The sequence below is a fragment of the Westerdykella ornata genome, assembly GCF_010094085.1.
Source record: "Westerdykella ornata strain CBS 379.55 unplaced genomic scaffold EI97scaffold_4, whole genome shotgun sequence".
Taxonomy (NCBI): Eukaryota; Fungi; Ascomycota; class Dothideomycetes; order Pleosporales; family Sporormiaceae; genus Westerdykella; species Westerdykella ornata.
Window position 1 is genome coordinate 1 of NW_022986854.1, and position 16,259 is coordinate 16,259.

Here is a 16,259-nt window from a genome sequence, read left to right on the forward strand (position 1 = left end):
CTGAAGGAGATAGACTTGGATGAAGTGCAAGGCAAGTTGGAAGACATGCTACTCTGAAGAGGAGATGCGGTTGGGTCCAGCTTGCAATGGGTTCCAAGCTGAGGGGGTGTGTCAGATGGTAAGCCAGTTTATGGACATCCTATCTAGGACTGAAGAGGAGAACTGGGAGAAACTGTCTATACCGGTACTGTCTGAGGATATGTGGCTAGTGATTTTGCAGTGGCTAGTGCTCTGCACAGCCTTGGTGCCCAGAGAAGGAACATCAAAACCAGTGTCAGGCCTCAGCCTCACCCATACAAGCACACATCTGAATACAATCAGTCAACCCATCTTCAATCAATCTTTCTATCACTATGACATCTTCAGATACCATCAAATCTGACAACATCGCAGCAGCCACCTGCAGGGCCTCTACTTCTAGCGCCAGTATCTCTGGCTTTATATCCTCAATATCCTGCAGAGTTGCTACAGGAGGCTTGAGGCTCTTTTGCTTGCCTCTTTTAGTAAGTTTTATATCATTGCAGAGTTGTTTTTCAATTGTGCGGGCCTGCCGGATTTCCTGTACCTCAAGGGCCTTCTGCTCTCGATCTTGCTGGCACTCTAATTTGGCCGCAGCTCACAGCTGTCACCTTTCCTCAAGCAAGGCAGCCTTTTGAGCCTTTGCCTCCCCTCATCACTTGCTCTCTGCATCTTTTTGAGCCCATAGTGCCTTCTCCTCCTCCTCCTAAAGTGCCTGGAGCTGACGAGCCTGCCCAACTTTAGTAGGTGACCAAAATACAGTGCTGCCATTGTACTCTGCTTCCATCTTAAGGAGCAAAGGCTTGCCTCGCTGGTAGCACTTTCTCTCATGGATCAGTGCTTCTTTGAGCTGCTGATTTTCCATCTGAAAGATCTGCTTTTCTGCAGCAATTGAGTGTATTGTATGGGAGAGCTTTGATGCCCACGCATCATATATATTCTCCATAACTTAGCATAAAAGCCACTCAATTTTATGCCAGTCACTGGCACTAAGTACTGACGAAGTACTATCGCTTGAAGATGGGCAGTCATCTGGTTGTGAGCGGAAGCATGCTAATATTCACTCTGGGTTAAAAGGAGCCAGACCAGTAGCTTCAAAGGCTGTAAGTATAGTCATGGATTTGAGAGAGCTATTCCAGGCAGCCCAAAATAGACGGAAAAAATCTCTCTTTGTAATACTGTAGAGTCCCTGGCACCCTTCCATCCATTTAGCTAGATTCTCGCTATACACCCTAGCCAGCAGGCCAAACATGCTGATGTCGAGTAGCTGTAAGGTATGCATACTATGAGATAGAAAAATTACAAGGAGGATCTTGTTGTCATCGCAATATTGTATAAAATCTATTGTTATGTATGATCCATGGCCATCAAGGATCAATAGCCTATAGCTGTGCCTTGCTTTAGGCTTTGTTTCCTGATCAAATACCTGCTTAAGCCAATTAAGGCCAATATTGTAGTTTGTCCAGCCTGAGGGGGATGAGGCAAAGAAGGCCTTGTGCAATTTTGGATCAAAATCTTGAAGCCACGAGTCTTATATATTGCCAGAGTTTGCCTGATAAATCAGCGCTGGTGTAAGCATGCTGCCATCAGCGCAAATACAGGCTATTGTTATTATCCACTCCTGGTTGCCATCTTGGAGTATAAATCTGTGATTTCCAGCCTCACATTAGCTGCGGAAGAATACCCTTTTCGACTTTGAGAGGACCCCAATGAGAAAGCCTTTCTCATCCATATTGTACATTTGTTGTAGCTCAATTAAATATTATTCTATCTTCCACTGCAGAAGCTCAAAGTATAGCTTGTATTTAAATGCTGAGTCGGCTTTGTGGCGGCTGGAGTCAATTCCGGTGGCCATCCGTGATGTCAACTTAGAGCTGTGCCGGTTGAGGAAGCGCTTGTGCCAGGTCTTGCCTACTGGCTTTCCAGCAATTTCTTGGGCAAAATTTCGAATCATTTGTATCGTAGGAGGTAGCCCACGCCTTGAAAGGCCTTCAATATACTCTACAAGCCGTAGTTCTTGAGTAGCGCTAAGATTTTGTTGTTGTTCATAGCTGGCCGCATTTGATCCAGTAATTCCATGTAGCTGCCTCGAGAGAGTTGACTGATTAACACCATATTTTTTCGTGATCTGTGTGATATTGACTTTTTCTCCTTCTTTTTGCAATTCCGCCGCTGCAATAGCTGCCTCAATATCGCCCATATTGGTTGAGATATAGCTGGTTGAAAATGGGGTTGATTTTTGGCGGTGTAGCCAAAATCGTGCACGAGCCGGTCCCGTGCACGAGCCGGTCGCTGACGTTATACCGGATCCGGAATAGCTGCTGATCTCACCGTTTGGAAGCTGCCCACATAAGCTGGAGATGTTGAACAGGAGGCCTCCGACCCTTCTTTTTGGAGCATCCTACACTCCACTCTGACTACTTAGGTAGTTTACTTTGTACAACTGTTAGCCACTCTCTGTATACGTTCCAGGTCGTATGAATCCTCCCACCGCCCTTTCTCTGCACCGCGACGCCATCCGCGCTACTCGTCTCCATAGTCACGTCCGTCCCATGGGGACTCGATGAGCTCTGCACAGCTGCCACAGACGAAGGGAGACACGCAGTACAATGTCCGCGATGCAGCCCTCCTCGGCGCCTCTTCTGCCTTTGCGAAACCCGCCCTGAAGCCGAAACCCCTGCCAAGCACCTATACCAGCGGAAACAACGGCGCTTTGCTCGCAGCTGCAAAAGCTGGATCTGGCATGTCGCGCAGCGCTCCGAGCCAGCCGGAAGCATCTCCACTGCAGAGGGATGGGCCTGGTGCAACCCGTCCTTCTAAGCCGCCCTCTCCGCCCCGACTTCCCACCCCGTCGACCAGCTCACGCCCCCTGGGTATGCCGGAAGGCCCCAACGCCGACCGCACACCGTCACCTTCGAACATTGCTGCGAAGATTGCGGCCGCAAGATTCAGCCCCATGAAGCCCAGCACACCTCAGATACTAGAGGAGCGCAGTGTCGACGAGAATGATATGTTCCCTCCCCCTGGGAGCGTTAGCAACGTCCTGGCGCAGCTGGAACAGCGTCCGTTGGAACAGGCACCGCTGAGGAGACCAGGCAACACCCAGCCACGCTCTTCCACTGCGAGCACTATCCACATGGCGGAAGAGACGCAGACGGACAGTGAACCTCTTCCGCCTGCTAGTGGCCATGTCAGAACTCCGGCAGAGCCACCGGCTGCCCCACGGAAACAAGTTTCTGTTCCTCCTGTCAGGTCACCAAAACCCCAAAGGGCATACCATCTTTCGTTCGATGAAAAGGTCGAGCCTCCCCGAGAGACCGAGGCTACGCTAGTCAAGCTTTCGGAGAAGCCAAAACCGGCAGTGAAGCCCAAACCAGGACCAGTTTCTATGGATTCCGGGCATGATGGACTGAAACTGCGCAAAGAAGGGCCTCTTGTTCCGCTTCTACCCCAGAAATCGCTTCCATCGACAGCGGCAGGTCCTATTGCTCGGCCCAAACCACCGCAGCAGGAAAAACACCACTTGTCTGAGGTAAACCTGGATAACGCGACTCGTCCAGTTCGTATCCAGAGTCGTGTGTCCAGCACAATGTCTGTAGAAAGTACTGGAAATGCATCCTCAGCATCGTCCTACATGTCCGCTCAGGAGCAGCTGGAAGAAGTAAAGGAGAAGGGCAAGCCGGTGCCTCCACCTCCTCGCCGGTCTACCAAAGGGCCTAGTGGGTCACTCGCAAGCCGTGATCGTCCGAAAGCAGCACCAGAACCGCCTCAACCCCTTCAAAGGCCAGCATCGAACAGCCAGTTTCCCTTGCCTATCTCTAGGATAGACCACTCTTCACCGGTGGAAACGGCGCTCCACTCCAATTATCAACGGCAGTCAGCTAAACAGGTGACCAGACACCTCACGGGGGAGTCTCTTTCCAACGCCATGATAGGTGCAGCCCTAGCCTCCTCCCGGACGGCATCTCCTGGACCGACACCGGCTCTACGCGCCCAACTTCCTCCTCGAAAACATCATCCTCATCATCCTCATCATCCTCATCATCACCATTTGCCTCTGCACCACGATCGTTCACCGTCGCCTCAGAAGCCGACGGGTAAACTGCGAACAACGCTCCGGAAAGAGCCGTCCTCGTCTGACGAGAAGGACGACGCCGAGAAGTACAAGAGAAAAGGTACGAGGGTTATGGGGATGAGGAAGAAGCACCCGAACAAGCATCATGAAGGCACTCGCAAACGCTGGCGCGACATTGTTACCGAGCGCGAGCGTAAGCGATATGAGGGCGTATGGGCGGCGAACAAAGGTCTATACATTCCATCCTCCGACGCTCCTCAGGCCGCACGCAGTATCTACCTCGATGACCCCGCGCACGATGTCCTGAATTTGGTGGTCAGAGAGATCTGGCAGCGGAGTCGACTAGCGGACCACGTGTTGGAAGAAGTGTGGGACCTGGTGGATGCGAGGGGGCTCGGCCGTTTGCGGAGAGAGGAGTTTGTCGTTGGCATGTGGCTCATCGATCAGAGGCTCAAGGGGCGAAAGCTTCCCCTCCGCGTCAGTGAGAGTGTGTGGGGCAGTGTCCGAGGAGCTGGAGTCAAGATTCGCGTCCGAAGATAGAGGTACATACTGTCGGTAGTGCGGCGTTTATGCGTGTTAGTTTTAGATACCCCCTAATATTGAGTTGCGATTCCTGTATGATTCCTTGTATGGCTCTACATCATTGGCTTGGTACCTTGCGTTCTTCTGTCTTTGTGTCGCCATTATGATTATGTTCGGGCAGGGCCAATAAGCCTGCACTCCTCACGAATGCAGCCATGCTCCAAAAGCCACCACCGAATTCAAGATCGTACCAGTAATTCACTGCACAGCAGATGCCCTCTTCGTTACAACTCTGGCCCACTTTATGGTACCACAGCGCCGGGAGGTACAACATGTCGCCCGGCTCTAGAGTGACGCGGATCGGTTGCGAGAGCGAAGAAAATGGAGTCGTATTCCGGTGAGGGACGTCGGGGTCCCAGGTGCAGAATGGAGTGTATGTGAGAGGTTCATCAATGTGTGGTACAACGGTTGCAGAAAGAGATGGGTCGCCTGTGGCCGGTGTGCTGCTAAGAGCTTCAGGCACCGGTCGATAGGTTGCGCTCAGTATCGCTCTCTCATTCACACAGGGCGCCTCTACGGGGGGAAGCAAGACGAAGTGCTTCTTGCCAAGTACTTGGACGTATACATTTTCGTAGTTGTCCTTGTGCAGTGCTGTCGTGGAATACGAGTTTCCGAGCCAGAAGTTGATGGCGTCTGGAGGCTTCTGGAGTGCGATGCGTGCGAATGGGACCGACGAGGGCAGATCCGAGAAGAGCTTTGTGTATTCGTTGCGGAGGTTGTCATTTTGCGTCTGCAGGTAGCGGACCGGAGAAGGGGGCCGGGGGGAGGCGTTCACTGCATGAGTCCTATTGGGACGTTGGGGATCCTGGCGACGGATCTGCTGGGTACGGATCGTATCAAGCACCTCGGAGAACGGTTCCATGGTTTCGTAGGGCTTCACGAACAATGATAGAGGTTCCTCACCATCTTCTCGGGGGATTTGGAGTACCGAATCGGCATTCCCATGCGGCGTTATGGCGACATTGACAGGCTCATCCCCCATGATGGATTTGAGGTGGCTGGCAGACCACTTTTGGCACGCAGGCCAGAGAGAGGCACCTCGGCGAATGACGAAAGGGCGATTGGTGGAGACATGGCGCATGAACTCGAGCGGAGAAGGCTCCTCGTCCAGCGTGGTTATGGTGCAACTGTTGAGGGAGTGGTAGGTTGTGATGAGGTCTGGAGTAAGGAATGAGGAAATGAACAGCACGAGATGGGGGATTCAAGTCGATATGCCAGGATACGAGTAGTTGCAGCTTCGGAGGAGAAGATGGATTGGAATGCACCTCTTACAGCGTCGTTGAGCTGGTTTCCTTTGAAGCCCCGAGGCGCAGGCCTGCAGTCTCGAGTTTTAGTTTTTTCAAAGCCTCATGAGGGAATGCGACAGGTTACCTCGGCCTTGCCATGGTCGCGTCTTCAAGTCCGATTATGTGTTCCATCGCGGTACCAGGTCATCCTCAATGGATATAGCAGGAATAGGTGTTGTGAGCATGGAAGGTCGGACAGGTCGAAGTCTGGGTACCTCGAAGGGAATCTTATTCCGTTGTACTGTGTATAATAGTTATCGATAAGGGCTTGGCGTCTTCGACTTCTGGTTTCCTTTCATCCCATCAGATCCAGACCTCCCATTTCGTCGGTTTTCCCCCGGGCAGGCGCATCGACGGCAACCTGTCCATTTCACGGCAAACCATGATGGGAACATAGCAGAGTCTTCCATATTCCCCCATACCATGCCGCCTCCTCGGATCCCCCTTCTCGCGCGGCTGCGCAGCCATGTCCGCTCACCCTTCAGACCGCCATCCTTCTTCCGTGCCCCAACCTTTCCTCACCACCAATCCCAGCTCTCCCCACTTGTCCGTAAGGCCCCGTTTCTCGACCATTCAGTTTATTCTACTAACAGAATGACCAGGCTTCATGCTCAAATGTGCACAGATTGGTCTCATCGGCCACTTCTTCATAAAATATTTTTACTGCATCGCTTCGACCTCTGGCGTTTCAATGTTGCCCACATTACCACACCATTATGGCAGGGGCTTCCCTCCGCTGCTTCTCGTCTCCATGCGACATCGGTACGGCAGGGACGTTGCCGTGGGCGACATTATCGTCTTCGAGCACCCCATGCAGCCGCGTCAGAGGGCATGCAAGCGCATCATCGGTATGCCTGGAGATCTCGTCTGCGTAGTGACACCGGGGAAACGGGACGAGGATGTGGGGAAAGAGGAGGACCCTTCGAAGGAATTCACAACATTCAGGGACGACATGATCCGAGTGCCCGAGGGACATTGCTGGGTCGCCGGAGACAATTTGGATTGGAGCAGGGATAGCCGACTTTTTGGGCCACTGCCGCTAGCGCTGGTATATGGGAAAGTTTTGGCCGTCATCTTCCCTTTTCAAGACGCGAAGTGGTTTGGGTGGAGGAGCGCTTTGAGGGATGTGGCTGGGTCGGGCGGGGAGCCACAGTGGGTTTCCCTATGATCTCTGGAACGATATCAGGAACGATATCAGGAATGGACCCTCTTAGCCCGATCGAGTGGACGCAGCCCTCTGTGCCGATTTTGCATTCACTGTATTCGCACGAAGAGCGGTGTGGCATGACTGTTTTACTGCTATAAAGCATAGCATACTGTTTGGCGATACTGACTGCTGGAGCCTATTGATGTACGTATCCGTAGCTGTCTAGACTGTCGGTACGCTGATTTGATGTATACATATGAGCTCGACATATCCGTCGCCGCAGGGATTTCAAGCAGCTATTTCCCATAACACGACATTTGGTAGTACTTCACATTCCTTCTTCAACAGCATTGAGATGAGAAGAACTCCATGATGTTGACAAGAGTATTTCAGGTGGCTAACGTCCTCTCGAAGTTGCCACGGGCAGCAGTAGGCTGCGGGTGGCCGCTGTTGAATGCTCGTATTCCTGCCAGTCACTCAACGATAATGGTTGTCGCCTCGCTCCGAAACCGACTCCCATCATAGTTGGTGTCGGTGTAAGCTTCAAGCTCCTCATCTTTGACACTGCCTGCAGCCTTCTCCCACACTCCGTGGAACTCGCCCTCGACCCAGATTTTGTACTCTGTCGGCTTCGTTTTCGGCATCCAAGGCTTGTCAAGAACGATTTCCATGGAGTGTTGTGTTCCAGGCGCGATTTCTTGTAGATCATCTCTCGAGGGCGGCATCTTTCGCCTTATTCTGATCAAGTCCGTTGCGACTTCATTCCCACTTGGGACATGCAGGAGCTTGAAAACACCCAAGTTGGTTGCTTGAGGGTCTAGGGGGGAATCCCATTTGAGGAATGTGTAGGTCGAGGACGGATGGCCGTTTCTGACTGTAACGAGAAGAGTAGGGGGATTCTTTGAGATCTGAGACAGGTTGAATTGCAAGCCGGGAATCTCGTTGACTGGGCTGCCAGGCGTTCCCGCCTCCATTGTATCAGGCTGAAAGAGCGCTTGGAATAGATACAGCGCGGCCGGAATGGTGAGAGTAATGACTGCTACGACCGAAGTCCGGCTGTTCATGTGGGTTTCTCAATTGTAGTGTTGGTATGCGAAAAACGAGCTAAACCGAAGTGGTGTGCTGTAGTCCGTTGAATCGGATGATTCAAGGCAGTGGTGACTCCAAATTTGGCCTGAATCCTGGATACTTACAGACAAACCGGGCAGAGGCAACCACCGCGTAGGTACGAGATTGAAAACGTGCAGCAACTTTGAACGGGGTCTGTAAGCTACCGGCCACGGAAGCCAATCCTAGACGACAGGATGGAAGTTACAGAACAAATCAGCACTCTCGGACAATATTACGGTATATCGAGAGGTAGGGATCAGCAATGCAGGACAGGGCAACCTCGAGGCTGTGATGATGAGCCTGGGTGAAGGTACATAGCCGCGAGACCTGCAATTGCAACCGAACAGGCTCAGAAATGTAGTGTGCTTGAACACAATCGCAACCAATACTAGCAAGGCTCTGAATGCAGGGGCGGACGGGTATTTGACTCTCGAGGGCAATATGTACAACAAATACAGTACAACGCAGTTTATAGGTCTTCTGGATGATTGGCCGTGACGTTGGAGCAATTCATCTGCCGGCTGCCAGTAGCGCCTCTTTTGGGTTTAGCGCCAAGGGGCAAGCTCCACCCTCCGCTTCTCGCGCGAACTCTCCGACAACCTTGTTTCAACCCCGAAGCTTCCTCCACCTCTTTCACTATTCCTCCCTCCTCCTGTCTCCATATCCTGCCGTCCAGTTGAACCCACTCGACATCTCTGTCCGCGTTGGCAAACCCGGGGGATTGGATGTAAGAGTATGATCATCAGACTGCGATTCCTGTGCCTCAAGCTCTCCACTCGATACCCATCCATCGTCATGGGTCTTCCTTCTCTTCATGTCTGTCCGCTTAGCCTGCATGCCACCCTGCCTTTTAGTAATATACCAGATAATACCATGCCGGTAGCAGTACGGCCCGTCACCAATAATCGCATCCTCAGGCAGCAATCCTCGCCGTGGTCAGTTTCCAGATGTGTCGCGGACGACCTGGCTTGTGAATTGTCCAACAAGCCTGAGGATCCTTGGAGGCTTTCGAACACTCCAGTTCCAAGGCATCCAAATCCATTAGTTGGAGGCTTTGCGACATGCCTAGCCAGGCTCTCCTTTGCACGGGGCCAGGATGAACGTTGAAAAGCCGTCAGTGTGTTTCGCAGGGAAGAGGGAAGGTTGGCACATATACCATAACCCTGCCACCACCAATCCAGCGGCATGCCGAGACGTTATCTTGTTCCTTTTCATTCACACCATCAAGATCGCCATATACAATTTCAGACCAGATAGTTGCGGACGCCATGGATTTGGCGGCTCTGTACGGGGGGCTGGTGACACTATTCGCTCTTCCTACATGCGCTGCAACAAATTCCCTGTCTACCCGCTCCATACTTGCCCCTGCCCCATGTCAGGAGGTACACTATATCTTCCTCCCCTCCAACAAGGTCCCGACGTGGAGGCGATTCCATGGCTGTGAGGGAACACTCTCAGGGTTAATGCCCCGCATCTTTCGACAAGTGACCATATGGAGATACCGCAACTGGCTGCTGGTATCTAGTCGACTTCCTGAACTGGTAGTACTCCACCGCCCGGTATATAGTGGATACAGTCGATCCTGTTGGGCGGGGACGGTCCGGGCCCGTTCTCTTGGAAAGCCTCCCCACGCTATAAATTCGAACAGCTATTCCGTTAACCGTATTCACCTCCAAGCTTGCGTCTTCCATCCAGATCGCCAAGGTCACCTTCCTCGGACTTCAGTAAGAGCCCCTCATCATGAAGGGTTTTACTCTTTTGACTTTCGCCGCTTTTGTTGCGTACGCCAGTGCGATGGCTATCAGCGTGACGAAGCGCGACTCATCCTTGAGTGTTGTACTCACAGCTTCGGGAAACTCTGAGGTCAAGGTGGCTGTCACCAACAATGGAGACAGGGCCCTCAACCTCTTGAGCAAAGGCACCTTCCTTGACGAGGTGAACCCCGTGGAAAAAGTCTCAATGTATCCCTCTGGTGGAAGTAAGTTACCTCTCTCTGCACAGCCATCAATAGTGTCTGTTCAAGCACGCCAACTTGGAAGAGAACAAAAGTGGCGGTGTGGATGGTCATAATTCGTCTTCAGCACATCAAAAAATGAAACACTCTCGTATTCGGTGGCTTTCGTTGAGACACAACGGCAGGCAAGGATCTCCCGATAACTCATCAAAAGCCTCTTTTCTTAGCGACCAAGCGACCACCGTGATTAACGTCTACCTCAGCGACGAAAGTACCTTTCGAGGGCATTAAGCTCCGACTGTTGACGTCCGGCCTAACTACGGAGGATTTTGTTGCCCTGGGAGTTGGGGAGTCCAAGGAGATAACAGTGGAGACGGCAGCCCTTCACACTCTTTCTGAAGGAGGCAACTTTGATGTTTTCGCACAAGGCTACATCCCCTACGCAGAAGAGGGCTCGACGGAGCTGGCTGGCTCCCTCCCTTATGAGTCCAACAGGCTTTCCATGACTGTTGACGGTGCTCTGGCAGCCACCGTCGCCAAAGCTCTCTCCAAGCGCACTGTAATCGGCTCTAGCTGTTCCGGCTCCAAACTTAATTCCATTCGCACTGCGCTATCCAACTGCCAAAAGCTGGCCAGTTCTGCCGCCAGTGCTGCCAGCTCAGGTACGAAGCTTGATATTTACTTCAAGTCAACAAGCAGCAGTACAAAGAACGCGGTTTCCGAACGGCTTCGCGCCGTTGCATCCGATTGCGGTAGTTCCGGATCCGCCACCTCGACGAACTGCAATGATCCCTATGGGGGGTGCTCGTCCAACGTTCTAGCGTACACAGTCCCGTCCCAGAATTTCATCACGTATTGTAACCTCTTTTTCAACGAGCTCCCGGACTTGACGTCTACTTGCCACGGACAGGACAAAGCGACTACTGTCCTCCACGAGGAGACTCATGCTCCGGGTGTGTATAGCCCTGGAACTGATGATCTTGGGTATGGCTATGCTGCCGCAATGAGGCTATCCACAAGTCAGGCGCTGAGCAATGCTGATTCATATGCGCTCTATGCGAATGGTTGGTCGTCGCCCGTCTATTCCAGTATTGCGTGCTGACAGCGTTCTAGCAATCCACCTCAACTGCTAAAGCAGGTGCTGCTGGTGCAGCCAGATAACCCAGGTGTGAATCAGGATATTTGAGTCGCTTAGATTCCCTGATAGCCTTTTCAATATATGCATGGGCATGGTGTGGAGCACAAGCAAAGGTGGCGATGGGGTTTGCCTGCTGGCCGCCCCACAAGCAGCGAGGCGGGTAGATGTGCCAAAGGCCATCCTAAGTGAATTTTCTCACGGACGCATCATGGTAATATCGATTGCCTGCGATAGTCGCTTTAAGTCGCGACCATGTCGTATGGGCTTCGGGTGATAAGGTGTTCAGTTTCCGTGGATCTTCGCAATGCGTTCACAATGAGCTCCCCCTGGTTCACCTTTGCGCCCAGCTCCTCGTCTTGATTTCAGGTGGTGGCCTCGCGTCTTTTCAATTCTCAGGTTATCTTGTTGCATTATCGCTTCCTCTAGTTTCTTTCCCTCATAATCCCGGATCTTTCTCCAAGCTCTTCACTGAGCACCGACGGGATATCCAGCGTATTTTGCAGAAGACCCGGTCTTCTCCCCTTTTTATACACTCGACTGCCTCTGACGGTATCCAACCACATTTCAACCATAGCACAGGGCCAGACGAAGTTGAAGTTGAAGACGGAGACCATGAAGATTGATCATTGCTTTGCGACTATTGATTTATAATCGCAGACAGCACGGCGCAATTCCTGGCCATCTTGGGTTACCACGAGCGGCTGTTTATATTCGCCAATGCGGCCACTGTCCCAGATGACGAAGTGGAAAAGACGAGCAAATCGTAGCCAACCAGCGTGCCATTTCCGTCGTTAATGTAGCGCCCATAAGTGGCGAGGTAACCGGTCATGGCGGCCATGAGCGTTGGAGAGCCCAGTACATAAAGCGCACTGAGTAGCATGCCCAGTCCAGTAAGCCATCTGAGGAAACGTACTCGAGTGATGTACCTGAATGCCAGGCGTTCTTTCGCCAACACTCAGAGTGTTCCCATAGGTATGATAGATGTGGTCTCGAAAGCGATAGCAGTGTACATCTCGTAGCTTGCTCTTTGCCTCCCTATGTGGAGGAGTATCCACCCGTCGAGAATCTCGTAAATTGACCTAACTCAGTAGCATCTGTCCGCCTCTTCCGACAATCAGATCCCAGGCGTTGTCAATGACTCTGGCTTACGTAAAGTTCGATTTTCCTAAGCTGATGTTGCAACTGGGAGAATGAAGAGGAGCCCATTATCCATAATCCGCGAGATTACGTCCTTCTTAGCTGGGAACAACCCATTGGATACCAATCTTTCGTATGGGATAGAGCTGTGATGTATAGTTGGCCATAACTGCTAGTACAACTATCGGCACGAGCGCGAACGGCAGCGCTTATCTGAGCAAAAAAGCCTTCGGTGTAAATCTATCAAATTTTCTGGTAAGGGTAACCGTTCGATTCGTCTCCTCCTTGCCCTCTTGCTGGAAGTCGTGGAAATTTGTGGTCGCAGCTTCTCCTCAGCATGCTGTCCAGCTCGATACTTGTTGCCCTATTCTCTCCATCATACTGTCGTGGTATTGTAGTTCCATCTTGATGTGCAGTTTCAACCTGACCAGGGCGTTATGAAGGTGCGTTTTGTCGAGTGGCAATAACCTACTAGCCGCCCCTCTGACCGTCATCTTCGTACTCTATATTATCAATCCATCTCCGCGTTGAGGCACTCTACTATCTGCTGCTGTGCCGCTTTGTGGCCTCCCTCTCCTAGTGGGGATCGTTAACCCCGCTACAAGCCCTTTTTGCCGTCCGCAGGGCATGGCTGAGGATCTGGGGAAGCACTACAGCTGCCAGTGAAATGGAATGGCCGGTGAGCCCCTATTCCACGTATGTAGCGACACTCGCAAGGAAGATGCCGTACATGTCATGCTATTCGGGCAAAGAAGTCACGATATCAGCGGCGCTTCTAATGATAATGATGGTTAGACGTGGGCTTAGCGTGAAAGTCCTGTTTCGGAGCGTCAAGCGAATCGTCAAAATTAAACACTGAAACATATTCTATTTTGCCATCCTGATCGAGAGGATGTCCTAGACTTCGGGACCGCCGTTTAGTAAAAAAGATATTTTGTTGTATATAGTTATTCCAAAAGGTTTATGTTCATCAAGCAAAGGGGCATGTAGCGCAGTGGTAGCGCGTCCGCTTTGCATGCGGAAGGTCTAGGGTTCGATCCCCTACTTGTCCATCCTCTGTCTTCTCTAAATCGAGTTGTCTTTTTTTCTTTTGGTGCATAATCCGGGGTGCGCTGAGGTGAAAGAGCTTTGGTTGGATGCACCCCCCTAAGTGGCATCAACTGTTTTTCTTTCGTGTGGAATGGATGGTGTGTGATGTGGGTCGTATGATATCTGCTTTTTATTGATGTGAACCGCGTTGAGACGGGGACATCGACACACAGGAGCAGTCCACCCTCGCGCTTCGCCTTTGCGTGTACCTTGGGCTTCTAGTTATCAAATCCAAAAATGAATATTAAATAATCCCTGGTGGGTGGAGCTGACAAAGTAAAGTATGGGCGTCCTTGACCATCCAGAGCAAGGGGGCAGCACTGGGAGTAACGCAGTACCCTATGACGCACAGGGTGGTTGAACGTTCGGGCTCCTGTTTGGTGCCCGAACCATTATCATTAAGCCTCTGGGGTTCCAGGCGAACACACTGTCCACGCTCGGACTACTCGAAGTATCAAGAACAGTGTCCCACTCTTGCGGAGGGGTTTAGGATTCTGTCGCCCGTGTCCCTAGATGCAGCATATCTCACGGCAGTTTGCAGGTGATAACTGGCATGGCCGCGTTTGAGGAGGACTGTCCGCCATCGCAACGATAGCTCGTGGAGGAGTCGTAGGTTTCTGGTTCCTTCGAAGTGGATTTGTCGCTACCCTACCGTGTACCGCTATGAGACGACTGTTTCGATGCTCTAGTGCGAATGGTGGTTTCAATGTCATCGCACGCGATTGTTCGAAATCAAACCCAATCTGGGTGGAATATACACCTCTTTGCGTCAACATGTTCAGTCTCAAACTGTCACTCGCTCCGCGGCTCATCGGACCGACGCCTCAATATCCGAGGCGCAGCTATTACCCCACGATCTCAGGACTTGGCCTGCTGGGCGGCAGATTTGCGCGATGTAGATTATTCCGACGTGTGGACTTGTCATCTGCCAATCCAATATAGGTTAACCTTTCTGCTATGGAAGCTTCTCCCCAGATTCTTCCGTTTCGCAATTGGCTATGGCGATGCCGCTGAAGATGAAACCCATATTCGGCCAATTTGCACGCCGGGAATGTGAGGAGTAGAACGTTGGTGATCGGGTCTGCGCTGTTTCCTGGGAAATGGCTGGCCTTGTCGACGGGGAAGTGGTGATCATTGCGGGCGCTTTGAGGCAAGTATAAATCACACCTGGTCCCAGGTGAGGTGGCTTCCCACGGCAGAGTCTCTTCGAGGAGCATATCAATATGTATCACCATATTATCGCTGCGGTACTGCTCACCGCTGGCAGCGCTTTCGCGGCCCCTGCCCCCCAGCAGGCTGCTCCTCCGGCTGAGGTGAAATGCCCGATCGTTTTCGATGGCCGAGTTCCAGTTGGCACTGAGCCCACGTTCTTCGACTCGTACGCGACAAACACCATCTTCAACCCGGATTACGTCAAGGGCAACGACCTCAAGTGGAGCCAGATTCTCAAGTTTCCTAGCGAAGAGGCATCCCGTTTCGATGGCGCTGACTACACGTCCGTGGAAGTGACCTTGTCGGACAAGAGCATCTTCCAGAAGCAGAACGGCTTCAGAAGAGCGGGTCTGCAATTCCTGAAAGATTCTCCGGACGGCCCGGGAACCATTGGCGTCAAAACGCTGCACTTTTCCGTCAAGCAGGATCCAACGCGCCCGCTCAACCTGACCCATGAGTACCTGGTAGGACTGCCATGGGAGGAAGACGAGTCGAATCGGGAAACGCTTACTGACATGCTGTAGAACGTCTGGCACGAAGCCGCCGATTACTCTTCCAACCAGATTCAATTCCAGACTGGTCAGCTCATCGGCAAGTCCGCCGCGGACAAGAACAAGTTCAAGATCCTCGACCGTAATGGAAGAAGCCTGTACTCTGTGGACATTGACCAGAAGAACTGGCAGAACTTTGCCATCAAGCTGGATTACGACAAGAAGTGAGCATCATTTCAACCCGCTCGCAGCCTGACTAGACTAACGGGACAACCACGCAGCCAGGTGCAGATCTACTACTCCGTTGGCCAGGCGCCTCTCAAGTCCGTCGCTGGTCCTACGTCGGTTAACCTTGCGGGCGGTGGCCAGTTCCAGATCGGTATGCTCAAGAAGCCAACGGGCACTTCGGATGTCGTCAACAGCGGATACCAGTCGAAGAACCTCAATGAAGGCCAGGTCTATGGTGGCATCTTCCTCGAAGACAGTGCTGGCAGCTGCGTGTCCCTGTAATGGTTCAACCTAAGCTGGGAGGGAAGTTAGAGTGAGAACGATGGATATAGTCGAACGGAAACTTGCTTTGTATATACTGTATTCCTATAGGGTGTCCACAAGGTACAAGTTTGGAACGACTCAACGATGTTCCTGGAGTCGGCTGTCGAAATTCTCTGTTGCGCCCCATGTCTCCCGCGTCCCTTTGCCGACACCTGCAGTAAAGTACAAAGATCTTGGGGGTAACCGCACGTTTGGCAGCCCACGAAAAGCCACACTTGGTAAGATGAACTTGCACCTAAGAGTTTTTACTGTGTTAGGGAATGCTGAACGCGTTGCCCGGCCGAAAGGTCTGTTGAAACAACAGGCGTTTTAGTAACAGGAACCAGCTGGGGGATTGAGACCGTCTTCTACCGGTAGAACCCTGGAACGGACAAGTGCGACGACGTCAAAAGTACAGCCAGTGGTACCTACACAGTAGGTACTATTTGGGTACCTGCCGAGCGTCTTGGCTGCACGATATTTCATTCT

General features: G+C 52.0%; 7 protein-coding genes and 1 non-coding gene across 8 annotated transcripts; 5 read left to right on the forward strand and 3 right to left on the reverse strand.

Annotated features, from left to right (window-relative positions):
- The first annotated feature begins 2,396 nt into the window (after window positions 1-2,396).
- Window positions 2,397-4,715, forward strand: EI97DRAFT_430844 (uncharacterized protein). Its single transcript, XM_033797791.1, has one exon. It carries the CDS (start codon window positions 2,582-2,584, stop codon window positions 4,631-4,633), a length of 2,052 nt encoding a protein of 683 aa, XP_033656105.1. The 5' UTR covers window positions 2,397-2,581; the 3' UTR covers window positions 4,634-4,715.
- An 18-nt stretch (window positions 4,716-4,733) lies between these two features.
- Window positions 4,734-6,161, reverse strand: EI97DRAFT_413224 (Clavaminate synthase-like protein; the record flags this gene model as incomplete). Its single annotated transcript, XM_033796783.1, has 3 exons — window positions 6,047-6,161; window positions 5,489-5,990; window positions 4,734-5,449 (listed from the first exon to the last, which is right to left on the reverse strand). Exons 2-3 carry the CDS (start codon window positions 5,754-5,756, stop codon window positions 4,734-4,736), a joined length of 984 nt encoding a protein of 327 aa, XP_033656106.1. The 5' UTR covers window positions 5,757-5,990; window positions 6,047-6,161.
- Window positions 6,162-6,369: 208 nt separating this feature from the next.
- EI97DRAFT_213970 (LexA/Signal peptidase) lies at window positions 6,370-7,355 on the forward strand. The gene is made up of 2 exons (XM_033793795.1): window positions 6,370-6,507; window positions 6,564-7,355. Exon 2 carries the CDS (start codon window positions 6,569-6,571, stop codon window positions 7,127-7,129), a length of 561 nt encoding a protein of 186 aa, XP_033656107.1. The 5' UTR covers window positions 6,370-6,507; window positions 6,564-6,568; the 3' UTR covers window positions 7,130-7,355.
- Window positions 7,356-7,581: 226 nt separating this feature from the next.
- Window positions 7,582-8,172, reverse strand: EI97DRAFT_448472 (uncharacterized protein; the record flags this gene model as incomplete). Its single annotated transcript, XM_033800162.1, has 1 exon — window positions 7,582-8,172. One exon carries the CDS (start codon window positions 8,170-8,172, stop codon window positions 7,582-7,584), a length of 591 nt encoding a protein of 196 aa, XP_033656108.1.
- Window positions 8,173-8,854: 682 nt separating this feature from the next.
- EI97DRAFT_440129 (uncharacterized protein) lies at window positions 8,855-9,405 on the reverse strand (the record flags this gene model as incomplete). The annotated part of the gene is made up of 2 exons (XM_033799604.1): window positions 8,855-9,061; window positions 9,091-9,405. 2 exons carry the CDS (start codon window positions 9,403-9,405, stop codon window positions 8,855-8,857), a joined length of 522 nt encoding a protein of 173 aa, XP_033656109.1.
- Window positions 9,406-9,958: 553 nt separating this feature from the next.
- Window positions 9,959-11,305, forward strand: EI97DRAFT_448473 (uncharacterized protein; the record flags this gene model as incomplete). The annotated part of the gene is made up of 3 exons (XM_033800163.1): window positions 9,959-10,196; window positions 10,436-11,236; window positions 11,286-11,305. The coding sequence occupies 3 exons, from the start codon at window positions 9,959-9,961 to the stop codon at window positions 11,303-11,305; spliced, it is 1,059 nt and encodes a 352-aa protein (XP_033656110.1).
- A 2,122-nt stretch (window positions 11,306-13,427) lies between these two features.
- EI97DRAFT_t26 lies at window positions 13,428-13,499 on the forward strand. The gene has a single exon. It is a non-coding gene; the product is annotated as a tRNA-Ala (tRNA).
- Window positions 13,500-14,759: 1,260 nt separating this feature from the next.
- EI97DRAFT_484117 (uncharacterized protein) lies at window positions 14,760-15,931 on the forward strand (the record flags this gene model as incomplete). Its single annotated transcript, XM_033802109.1, has 3 exons — window positions 14,760-15,212; window positions 15,273-15,463; window positions 15,521-15,931. 3 exons carry the CDS (start codon window positions 14,760-14,762, stop codon window positions 15,747-15,749), a joined length of 873 nt encoding a protein of 290 aa, XP_033656111.1. The 3' UTR covers window positions 15,750-15,931.
- Window positions 15,932-16,259: the final 328 nt, after the last annotated feature.

Coding starts and splice junctions, on each gene's coding strand:
- EI97DRAFT_213970 (XM_033793795.1), top strand. CDS start 6,569: ATGCTCAAATGTGCACAGATTGGTCTCATCGGCCACTTCTTCATAAAA.
- EI97DRAFT_430844 (XM_033797791.1), top strand. CDS start 2,582: ATGAGCTCTGCACAGCTGCCACAGACGAAGGGAGACACGCAGTACAAT.